This window comes from Acomys russatus, chromosome 30, assembly GCF_903995435.1.
Source record: "Acomys russatus chromosome 30, mAcoRus1.1, whole genome shotgun sequence".
Classification (NCBI taxonomy): Eukaryota; Metazoa; Chordata; class Mammalia; order Rodentia; family Muridae; genus Acomys; species Acomys russatus.
Genome location: NC_067166.1, coordinates 38,298,254 through 38,311,224, shown reverse-complemented (window position 1 = coordinate 38,311,224; position 12,971 = coordinate 38,298,254). Strand labels below are relative to the sequence as shown.

Genomic DNA, 12,971 nt, shown 5'->3' with positions numbered 1-12,971 from the left:
AAAAGAGTAAATGAGCAGCCTCAAAGCCTGCTGGGAGGCCGGACTAGCGAGAGCAGCCATGCAACCATCTTCCCTGAGTGGCTGCCCTCTCCACCCTGCACAACTGCCAGATCCAGCCAGCCAGGGTGGACACTCCCCTGCCCAGGGAGGATTCACAAATGCTTGTCTCTGCTGCCCTCTACAGACATTGGTGGCAAATGGTCTTCATATGGTCCCAATTCAATTAAAAATTAAAGCTGGCTTTGGGTTGGAGCGTGGTTCTTTCCTTCTCTAAGCCCACACATGCTTGTTAAAGGAAAATTCAAAATAGCTGTCTCATATCAGAAGAGCCACCTCATATGGGCCACAGGGAAACAAAAAGGGCTATTCTATTGTCACCAATCCCATAATCTTTTAGTTTTCATTTAACTCTCTAAAACTTTTCTTAAGGTATAAATAGTATCTCAAAATCTATAAAGTTATTAAGTATATACAAACTTTCTTTTGTGATACTAGTAGTCATACAGAATACTAATTCAGAAATGAGGTTAATCTAGCTTCTTGTATGTGTTTTCAGGTTTGAGCCTGAAGCAGGTAACTAGGAACAAAGTTTGTGAACCTTGGATGACTCACTTAATAGATTATGGCCCTCAAACCTATCAGAAATCTGCTGAATATGGCATTTACTACTCAGCTATTAAAAACAAGGAAATCCTGAAATTTGTGGACAAATGGATGGAACTAAAAATGTTCATACTGAGCGAGTTAACCCAGAAGCAGTAAGACTCACATAGTATATACTCACTTATAATTGGGCACTAGCCCAAAATGCATGTCCCATGAAAGTCTTCACTCACCAGGAGATTGGGATACATGTGAAGACATCCCACTAGGACTCTAGGTAAGAGAAATATAGATGGGGAAATAGAAGGACCCAGAGGGTCCTAGAAACCTACAAGAAGAACGTATTGATAGGTGCCGAGGGGGGTCTCTGCTCAAGGTATTGCACTAACCAAGGACAATATAAGTAGTAAACATCAAACCCCTACTCTGATCTAGCCAAGGGGCAGGACATTGTCCACAGTTGTGTGGAGAGCACGGACTGACTTAGACATGAACTGTGGTGCCCCATATTTGACCACTTCCCCTTGGTGGGGAGGCCTGGTGGCACTCAGAGAAAGAACAAGCAGGCTACCAAGATGAGACCTGATAGCCTATGACCACATGGTGGGGGAGGAGGTCCCCCTCGGTCATAGACCTACGGGAGGGGAATAGGGTGAAAGCGGGAGGGAGAGAGGAACAGGAGGATATAAGTAATGGGATAACAACTGGTTGTAATCTGATAAATTAATTAAAAAATGTAAATTTTAAAAAATGTTTTAAGTTTTATGCAATAAAGCATGACAGTTCCTAACCGTAACCCTGAGGCCTCCAAGAGGCTGATGCAGCCCTGCAATGATGCCGCCATCTTCAAAGTGGCTAAATTAGCCATTGGGAAAGCTGCCCATGCTTCTTCTGCCTCCAGGCTCTTCCCAACACTGGACCCCTTGGGCTGACTGCTGTGCGCTGTCCAGCCAGGACTGCCACTAGGATGACACCCCCCAGCCAAGCATCAGCTTAGGACTGCAAGCTGCCCAGGACATTCCTGTTGCTGTGTTCATACAGACTGACATGAGCGTTTTACACAGCTGTGAACTAAAGAATGCTTAACTCTAAGACTGCCAAATTCAACCAAAATGGTCATTGGGGAAAGTCTGGCAGACATCGCTTCATTATTGTCAACAGTTTTACTGTGTTCAGAGTTAAAACCTTTTCCTTTTATTTGGACAAGAAATTACATAGACAAGGAATGTTGCAGGATATCTGATCACACTGCAAACCCTGCGATTGTGTATTTACTGGAAAAACCTGTTTTTACTTGTGGTGTGGCTCAGCCTTAGCATATCCTTTAATCTAAGAGCTTTCTGCTTGAATACTGCAAATAGGATTAAATAAAGTCAGCCATAAGTCAAGAGGCAGAGTAAGCAACCAGTTTAAATGAAGAGAACATTTGGATTTTTAAGAAAAAACCAGAGTGGGAGAGGAAGAGGAAGTCAGGGGGACAGACGGAGAGATATACAGGAAGTAGAAGGGAGGGGCATTAGGTTTGAAAGAGGTTGTTTGAGATGGTATGGGAGAGGGGGTATTCCTTCTGGGACATCTGCTGAGGAGGAAGGGTCAACTGGTGCTTTCTATGCCTCTCTGAGCTATCAGGCTTTCATCCCAGCATCTGGCTCCTGGCTTTATTGGTAAAATGGAAAGACTGACATTTTTTAAAAAATAACATTTCTTGAAATATATGTCCTACCAAAGTTAAATAAAGAAAATCATAACCATCAGTGAAACAGAAGCAATAATTAAACCTCTTCCAACTGAAAAAGGCCAGGACCAGATGGACTCAGTACAGGATTCTGATAATCAAAAAAGAATTAATGCCAATAATCCTCAAACATCCCCTCAAAACAGAAGGTGAAGACATATTTCATAATTCTTAATGAGGTCACTATTACCCAATACCTACATCATACAAAGAACCAACCAAAAACAAAACAAAAAACCCCCAAAACCTCCCTTATGAACACAGACTCAAACATTCCTAATAAAATACTTGTAAAACTGAATCCAAGAAAACACCAAAAAGCTTGTCTACCATTATTAGGATGTAGAGATGGCTCAACATACATACACTGATAAGTTTACTACACAAACACTGAAAGACAAAACCAAATGATCACCTCATTAGAGGCTGATACACATAGTGCACGCAAAGGAAGAATTAATAATGTTGAGAGCTCAATTCTCACAAAGCCAAGAAAGACCAAGGATAAAACATAATCCAGTAAAAGCCTCAACTTGCCTTTTAATTGAAATTCACATGCTGATTCTAACATGTAGAAATTTAAAGGATCCAGGTTTACAAAAAGTTTCAAAAATAGTAAAGCTGAAGATTCAGGCTAACTGATTCCAAGATGGCTTATGAAGCGGCAGACAGTAACCAAACAGTGCATTGATGATGGTGAGCAGCACTGAGTAGGGCTACCTAGAGCACGAGTTTTAGAAACAGACCACATATATAGCCCATGAGTTCAGCAACAGTGCCAAGTCCAAACTGTACCCTACCACAGTGCTTCTGCAAGGGATACTTCCTTATAATGTTCAATATAGATTTGCCATTTCAGCTAAAAATTTAATTTCTAGGTATTTTTTTTATGAGAAATGAATTAGATCTACATGAATAATTATAATCAAATATTAAAAGCAGCCTAACTAGCAAAGCCAAAAACTTTCTAAATGGAGGTCTCCTCTTTTCAGAAAAAAAGAAGTGGGGCATAGGAAGAGTGGAGGGAAGGTGAGAGGGAGGAACTGGGAGAAGAGGGAGGAAAAGTTCTTATCAGGAAACAAAACAAAACAAAACAAACCTCCCAAATGTCCATCAAAAGGTAAATAAACAATAGGCTAACCTACATTCATCCAGTGGAACAAAAAGTAATTAAAAAAATGCAACAAAATAAATGAATCTCATAATTATAATACAAGCCAAATGATGATAGATTAAAGAAATATACCATATAAACAAATCTCAGATTATTTAAAGGATAGTAATAAGGAAAGAAACCAGTGACTGGTATTTGTGGTCTAGAATTAAAAGTATAAGGAAAGATACAAGAGAATATTAAATGTTAAAGATCTTGATATCGTTACGCTAATATTACTGTATAAATTTCTCCAAACTCAGAAAAACATACACTTAAGATGGGTACATTTCATTGCTCATAAATTATTTTGGTAAAAGAGTTAAGGTTCTAGCCTTGTTTTAGTTTTAGATTTTTTTTTAAGTCACAGAATACAGTTTAGGCAATCAAACAATCTTTTAGGAAGACTCCTTTGAAAGAGAAGGGGAGATGGCTCCGTGGGTGAAGGCTTGCTACGTAAGCATGAGTTTGGATCCCAGCACATCTCGACATGTCACGATCCAGGCACAGTAGTGCCCATCTATAACTCTAGCATCGAGAAACTGAGACAGGAGTATTCCGAGGGCTTGTCCAGTGAGCTTAGCCACATCAGCAAGGCCGGGGTTAGTGAGAGAAGACTGTCTCAAAAAATAAGGTGAAGAGCAACGAGGAAAGATGTGAGCTCTTTCCTCTGCAAATGCATACGTGAGTACGAACACCTGTACACACGCATTCAGACAAAAATTCCTTATATTAAAAGTGAGATTAAATTATGATTGAGATAGCATGAACCAAAAGACAGTTCTATAAAAATCCTCTCTGATAATGAAATAATAATGGCAAAAGTTTAAGAATGCTTCAAAATTAATACTTCCTAAGTAGTGTTTTCTCTTTATTTTGCTTGAGTTGGGCAAAAGAAATAACATGTCACTAAAGTGGAGATCAGTAGAACAATCAAAACCCACCTATAAAACACATTTTGTTTTATTAAGAGAATTATACATTTGTACACATGGCTCATCTGAGAGAGAAAGCCCTGGACACATGTCCACACGAGCAAAGCTGAACAGGCACAGTGAGTTATACACACAGGTGTGCATATGAGTATGTGTGTGTGTCATCATTAACCATGGGAGTGGGTGCAGGGGGAGCTGGACGGAGGATGGGGGGACAGCAGTGACGTAAATGCAGTGTTAAAGCATGAAGTTCTCAAAAAATTACTAAAATTAATTTCCCTGCTGTAAGAAAAAAAAATCTCATTTTGACTAATAACTGAATGTAAATATTAAAATATAAACAAGAACCCATTTACTGCTCAAATTTATGAACTCCCATCCTACCTTACAAGAGAGTCACTTCGCTTATCTGCCCTAACAAGGAGGACCACTTTCCATCTGTGGAAGGCTCCTGGAGCACCGGTACGTTTCAGCTCTTCACGCCATCTTTTAGGTGCAGATTGCATTTGAGGTGAATAATGGGAGTCTTTCTCAATTTTATATCCCCATTCATAAGTTGTTTCATCGAGCCATCTGCCACTTTTGGCACTATGAATTATGTAGTCCTTCGTTAATACCCATTTTCCTAGAAGGCAAATGAACTGTCACAAAAGAATTTTAGCTCTCCTAAGTGAGAAACAGTGAGACTCAAACAGCGACTAAAAGCTGTCCTTTTGTACATAAGATTCTCATGACAGACTGCCAACATTATTTAAAAATGAATTTCCAAGAGGCTTTCAATATCACTGAACATTGTATATAATATTTTCTATGCTGCACAGAGATAATTCTAAATGCTATTAAATGAAATATAAATCTAAATTATAAAACGTAACATTTTTGAACTATATTTAGTAACTATTCATTTTTCTGGGTTAGGTTTATTTCCTCCTATACTAAACTTTTAAATAACAAAATATTGTTAAGCTATATTAAATTTCTTGTCAGTGAACTTTATAAAAACCATCATATTCTGCTGTTCATCTGGGCACCAATGTTCTTTAACATCAGAAACAATGCATATTTTTGTTTGCAAAGGTTTGTAATGAACACAAAGGTAATGAACTCGTAAAAATTGACAGGACATCCATGATTGACTGAGAAACAACAAATCAATCACCACAGAAGAAAGCTATGGGTATATCAGGGATAAAGTAGGACAATGTGTTTCCAGTAGAGACCGAGGGATAGCGAGTTGGAAGAGGGAAGCATGCTCACTTGTAACAAGATGTGACAGGCAACACAGGGCCTGCAGTGCTGAGGTCTACCAAAGCTTATGGTTTGGGCATTTTGTCCCAATCTTTCTGTTAAGACAGTCTTCTTAAATAAATCATCTAAACTAAAGCTGTATCTTTGACAAAGTAGACATTTCTTTCTACCTAACATATACTTCATGTGTTAGAAAGTTTAATCAGAATAAAGCAGAAACCAAACAAATATTTTTTAAAATAAGGAAATAACACATGTGTATCTGATATAACCATAATATATTTCCAGAATTTTAAGATATTTTTTCCTCTAACATGGAGTTTGCTTTTCAAGAGTTGGAGAAAGGGAGTCTTCTTACCGGCTGCACATGCTGCTAAAAATTTTTCGCTCTTGCACAGGCGTTCAGCTATAAGATGTGTGCAATTTTTATATTTCTGGAGGGAAGAACCCGCATGAAGCAATGTTACTACAATGAGACTGTCTTAATAATAAAAATTTTAATTCTTACAACATCAAAGGGAATTTTATAATACTTCAGGCAGTATTTTAATTCTACTTTTTAACTCTATGTCAAACACTTTAGCAAGTTCATGTACTCACCTCACTCTTAATAAAAGTGCAATCTAGTTTTAAGAGTAATTTGACTAGAGCTTCCTTTTCTTCCATCTTAAACCCTGTCATTTGGATGACATGTTTTGAGGCACCTTCTTCCATCTAGCACACACACACACACACACACAAGAGAGCAGAGGTTAAACATAATGCATAAGGTTTACTTATTTTTTCTTAATTATGAATCTAAAAAACTAAAATCATGAAACATATCAGACATATAAAGCTTAATTGTAAATAACATTAAATTTAGTTGCTACAATAAAAATCAGTTTCAAGTTATTTTTTCAAAACCTTAAAGTGAATTTTTGTTTTAACATTGAAAGCTTGCAGAATGATATTACTTTCCACTAAAACATACTGTTGAATATGATATGATTCTTCATACAATGATAAGAGCCCATGTACACATGAGCATACTTAGTTTTGTAGCATGAGCTTTTGTTGAAACTTTTTCAAACAAGTGTACTCGTGAACAATGAAACAATCAGTTGCATGGTGGTTTAAAAATGTGTACAAAATTAAAGAATATATACAGGTCACCAAAGTTACAGAAGAACTCATATTTCCACAGTATTTGTATTAAGTAATTTGAGAGACGGGTACCAGATAAAACGACTCCAACTTTTGTGTTCGACCTACATTTTTAATTTCTTCCTCTCTCCCCACCACACACTTTCTGCATATATATATGTGTATGTATGTGTGTTGATCATATTACAATACATCTCTTATGTGTCTGTGTTAATTTTAGCAAAAGGTAAACTGAAAAACCACATGGTTTATTTGAACTTTATTTTCATGGGACCTCAACTCATACGAAATATAGTTCACAAAGTACTTTGTATTTAAGGCATTACATAATCCATAGATTTTATAATTAGAATATATTTTTGTTTGTTCAAATGAGAACTGTGGATAGCACCTTGAGAAAAGTCTGTTTTCTTCTGATGACAAGGACAGCATATAAATGCTATTCCAATAACTTTCATTTCATTTCTGTTGTAATATCTGCAGAATAAGATCTCACACTACATCCAAGAGCAATAGCAGGTGTTATTTTCAATATTCAAAGAAACAATGGCATCTCAGAAAAATCAAAGTTATCTTTATATGTCGGGCATAGTATGTATAACTTAGCATGAATGTGGCCCTGGATTCAATAAAAAACACCACAAAAGAACAACAGCAAGAAACAAACAAAAACAAAGAAAGAAAACCCATAAACCTGAAAAAAAATCTTTTTATAAGCCTAGCAATTTGAATACATGAATAAGTGAAGACTGTTTTATAAACATTTTAATTTCAAGGACTAAAACAAGGCCTTACATACATATCTAGAAAATAGATGTAAAATATTTGGGGGACCTTGAATTTGAACTAATATGTAAAGGCTTTTTTTTCCCTCAAGACTATTCCATAATCAAAATAAAGTAACAACTATTTTCATAGCATATACACTAGATTTGGAACTTTAAGTTCTTTAGAGATGATTTAAAGTATGGAAAATGCTATGCAATTTATTTTTTTTTCCTTTTTTTTTGTTTGTTTTGTTTTTTTTCCTTTTTTATTATTAATTTATTCAAATTACATCTCAGTTGTTAGCCCATCCCTTGTATTCTCTCATTCCTCCCTCCCTCCCGCTTCCCCCCATTCCGCTCCCCTATGTCTGTGACTGAGGGAGACCTCCTCCCCCTGTATATGCTCATAGGGTATCAAGTCTCTTCTTGATGACCTATTATCCTTCCTCTGAGTGCCACCAGGCGTCTCCATCCAAGGGACATGGTCAAATATGGGGCATCAGAGTTTGTGTGAAAGTCAGATCTCCTTCTCCACTTAATGGTGGAGAATGTCCTGTCCATCGGCTAGTCTGGGTAGGGGTTACAAGTTTACTGCCTATATTTTCCTTGACTGGTGTCATAGTTTGAGGAGGACCCCAGGGCCCAGACCCGCCTGTAGTTTTCCAGGACCCTCTGGATCCTTCTTTTTCCTCATTCAAGCTATGCAATTTAGATGATCAGATTTTGGTATCTGAGGGGAGTCCTGGAGTCAAAGCTCTCTAACACCTCAGAACAATTGCGCACCTTTATCTCCCCCCCCCCCCCCCCCATTTTGGAGTTACAACTGAAAGTTTCACTATAAACCATCACACAGGGTTAGGAGTGAACCTTGTCTTATCATGTATAATGCTCTGAAGAAATAGTAGCTAGGGTAAAGCAATTGTAGTTCCTGTTTCTATCTTTTATTATACTTGGAAGAAGCTCCTTGAGAAACTTTGAGAAACTGCTTTGCTCAGTACATCTAAGTACCTGCAAAGACAGTTGACTTTAATGCTTTCTGTCACATCTCGAGGAGTGCTGGCTGTCCTGTTCTGCATGGGCAGATCACCTCACAGGTCATATAGTAAAAAGCACAGTAGAGCTGCATAACAAAGTCATCTCTCTCAAACCAATAGGAAGAGAAGCAGATATTACGACCTTAACAAATTTGTCTTCAGTATTTGCCAACTAATTCCAAAACAGGCAACTGGCATACAGTATCTGCTCTCTAAAATACTGAAACTCACATAAGTAACACAAAATGTCTTTAAGAATGAGGCTTTCAAACAAAGCAAATCCTTCAATATAGGGCATCGATTTGGCTAATACACAATTATAAAATGTACACTAACATGCATGGTATCTCATAAAAATATATCTATAAAATACCATCATTCATAAATAAGATACAAGTGATCTTTACTGTATTCACTTTAAAAATCATTTTCAAGGTTAATATAGCTAGCTCTTGAGTGGCAATACAAATAATACACACTGGTAACATAGACGAACTTTACAAAGACTATGATGTGGTGCAAGAAAGAACATTGTTTAATTCGCAGAACATCTAAACCTCCACAGTAATGTTACATTTGTATTATACAACAAATGCCTGTAACTAGGCAGAAAAGCTTCTTTCATTAACTCAATGGAATTATTTAAGCAAACCCTTTAACAATTTTTGTTTAGAAAATGATAGGCTATTTTAGAAATAACTGTAAAACTCAATTTAAATATTGCCTTGGTATTTAACCAGTGTTTTTATGGATCTCAAAAGGCATGATATTAAGCATAGTATACATGTTGCAAATTGTTTTTTTTTGTATTGACAAAGAAAAAATTTTCAAAACTAGTTAGCAGGGTATTTCAAACAATATTATGAAAAAGAAAGGGATCAGAGTAGTTTTTAGAACTTAAAATCTTACCTATCAAAAATAAGATGCATTAAAGACTGTCCCTGAATACTTGGAATAGGGACAGGGTAATGCTTAGCAGCAGAGCATTTGTCTATTAGGAAGGCAACACTAGGATCAATCCCCATGCCCTCCTACGCCAATATTCAAAGCAAAGAAAAGTAAGACTGCTGTAATGCTAGCACCAATAAGTTGCTTTAAATACTAGATTATGCTTTATGAAAATTACATGTTATGTTAGAAATAAAAGGACATATCTATCATACTGTTCTTTTCTTATCAGTAATTGCTACTTTAAAATTTGAATTAAGTGACATTTTGTTTTGAGGTATAATTGTTAACTCATTTGGACTTACTGAAATAAGTCTGTATAATGCAGTTTCCATCTCCAGCATTGTCTTTATGATATACACTTTGATCGCTGTGATCACCTACATATATTTAGTAACATTTTCTGCTAAACAATTCTTGTAATTATGAAAACAGGACCAACTATACAACAGAGGAAAGCACAATAGTATTTTTAAAGCAATTTTCTTACTCTGAAAATATTTAATGTGGAACTTTCCATGAAAAAGAGAAAAAGATAGAATATCCTGATTCAAACAGTATGAATGTATACATGTTTAAAAACAAATCAGAATGCAAGACATTTATTCACAAGTTCATCAGAAAACCAGAAAGTGTGGTAGCTAACTTTCACAGAACTGTAAACCCTGGACATGCACACAACCAGCAGGTTTTAGAAAGTCAAGACTAATTTAATTGCCTTCTGTAATATGCTATCAACCTGAGGTAAAAGCTTATATAACCTAGAAAGGCTTTTGAACATCATACTGTATGACAAAGATGGCCTACATGACACTAAATATATATGACTACATGGGACAATATATACATAAATATGGCAATATAGACTATGTATGTATGTATGTATGTATGTATGTAGTTTGATAGCTCTTCCATTCCCTGCAAGATTAAGAAAACAGTAAACCACAAACAGCCTGATGTGCTAATGAGTTAAAAGAGAACACTATGAAAATGCCCTTAATGCATTTCAATAAGTCATGCAATTTAAAGCAGGGTTAAGCTTTACTAGGCGGTATGTCCTGACATATGGAGGACTGAGAGTTTACTTCTAAAGATTTTCTAATACAGGAAAGAACAAACATTTCATAGCACAGTCGGAAGGATTATATCTTTCAGCTGATGTGGGGTAAGGGAGTGGGAGACAGGACTCTCAAACACCAATACAGATGACAATGTCACATAAAAGAGGAGAAGAGAGACCATTATTTTCAATAATTAAATGTTTATCTTTATAATAAAATTATACCACTAGGGTCCTAGCTATAAAAGTGTTCTTTGTAGTAATATTTTAAAAACTTTAGAGTAATAATTCCTTAAAATATACTTACCCTGAACCATACAAAACACAAAACTCAGGAGACAGTGCCTGTGAACAGAGCTGCCCTTTAAACATAGCAAGCAACTGTTGCTGTGGTGTGGACTTTCTTAAAATATCTCTCACTACCGCCTATCCTTGATGCCTGAAATTCCTTGACAGTTGGTGTCAGCCAGAAGCACCAGGAAACGTACAGTTCTCATTACTGGTATCATGTATATATATATTTTTTATCCTAAGTTTTTAAATAGAACTTTTGAATTCTTTACAATATGCAAGCACTGGAACATGTTTGAAGAATGGAAATATAATATGTTAAAAATGAAAGTTAGAGAGAAAAGCAGAGACAGAGGTGGGCACGGTAGAGCACACCTTTAATCCCAGCCCTTGGGAGGCAGAGGCAGGTGGATTTCTGATTCAAGCCAGCTTGTTTGGTCTACATTTGAGTTCCAGGCAAGCAATAGCCTGTAAGATGCTGTCTCAAAAACAAGGAAACACAAAAGAAAGTCAAAGCAGGAACACAGGTAATAAAATAAAGGTCTGAGGCTGAGGCAGAGGTGAGCATGGATATACAGAGTGAAACCCTATGGGACAGTGGAGTAGAGAGGGATAAAAGGCAGGATGAACAGTTGGCTAAAAACAAAAATCACTTCAGGAAAGAGAAGCCAAGGTGTCTAACAAAGTCCTTGGGAAAAAGTGAGGGTAAATTTTCCCTATTCTGCATTATAATGTTTGAGTGTATGTACATATATATGCATATAGGTATATAGGTGTAACAACTAAATTTTTACTTCTAAAATAATTTTACCAATTTTTGATTTTCAATTTCAACCAACATTTTGAGTACAGAAAACTTCAAAAGTACTACAAAGTATATAGTGATTAAAATCATCTCTAATTTCTTTATATTCTAAAACTATTGTTTTAGCCGTTCGTGGTGGTGTACCCCTTTAATCCCAGCAGTCAGGGAGGCAGAGACAGGCAGATCACTGTGAGTTTGAGGCAAGTCCAGGACAGCCAATGCTACGCAAAGAAAGCCTATCTAGAAAAACCCAAAACCAAACCAAACCAAAAAACCTACTAGTTTTGTGAGTATATGAAAAAGAAGCACATATAACAAAATTTGGGTTTATACTTTGCTAATTTATTATTTTTCCATGCTAATATTCATTGTGTTCAAACCACACTTTGCAAAAATAGCAGTCTCTTCGTTTTCATTATAATAGGAAACTATTTCAATTTAAAACCTTTTATTACAGATTATTTGACAATTCCTTCAGTTGTAACACACGTACAAGGTTCTATCTAGTACAGGTAACTTTACTGCTTTGAATTCAAAACTTGAAAGATTTAACTGTAAGTTTAAATTTAAACTTAAAATTACAATGAAATGAATATGGCCGAAGCGCTGGTTTTCTGCTTTGCAACACTGCAAAGCACACACTCGTATCTCAGTAATCTCATACCATGTGAGTCATATTTTGCTTAATTTTAAGTGGTGTACAGGAATCCTAGCCCTTCTGGGCCTAGGAGAGAACAGACCTTTTTGTTTGATGTCATTCAGCAGCAGGCCTTCGTAATTCATTTTAAAAGATGTTATGTTAGTGCTAAAGAGATGGCTCAGCAAGTAAATGCTCTTGCTGTTAAGCCTGAAGACTGGAGTATGATCCCAAGACCCACATGGAAGAATATATATACATGTGCACGCACAAAATAATTGTGAAAAAAAAAAGTCATTTGACTTCCTGTTCCATCCTTCAATGATGTGATACTAATTATCTGGCAGAAGTCTGGAGAGATTGGGGATGCAGCACAGTGCTGGTGTCTACCAAGCACGTGTAAGACCACTGGTTCCATGCACAAGCAACACACAAAAGAAGACAAATTGAAACAAAAAACCTGAAGTCTCCAGTGATGGGATTTGAGAAATGTTCTTGCCTTTAGGAAAAGGAGCAGTCATTAATTCCTTGAATGGAAAATCTGGCAACAGAGAATTAACAAAAAGTGGTTGTGGTGAGGGAGAACAAACTAGGTGACTGAAGGACAGT

At 36.5% G+C, this 12,971-nt stretch overlaps 1 protein-coding gene across 1 annotated transcript in view; it reads right to left on the bottom strand.

The window, feature by feature from the left end:
* Window positions 1-11,192, bottom strand: part of Slf1 (SMC5-SMC6 complex localization factor 1) — a 52,771-nt gene extending 41,579 nt beyond the window's left edge. Inside the window, exons 1-4 of the mRNA XM_051172283.1 lie at window positions 10,937-11,192; window positions 6,275-6,388; window positions 6,033-6,108; window positions 4,811-5,051 (exon numbers count right to left, since the gene is read on the bottom strand). Coding sequence (XP_051028240.1) covers window positions 4,811-5,051; window positions 6,033-6,108; window positions 6,275-6,388 — 431 coding nt within the window. The 5' untranslated portion in view covers window positions 10,937-11,192. The remainder of the gene's footprint in view (window positions 1-4,810; window positions 5,052-6,032; window positions 6,109-6,274; window positions 6,389-10,936) is intronic.
* Between the last annotated feature and the right edge of the window lie 1,779 nt (window positions 11,193-12,971).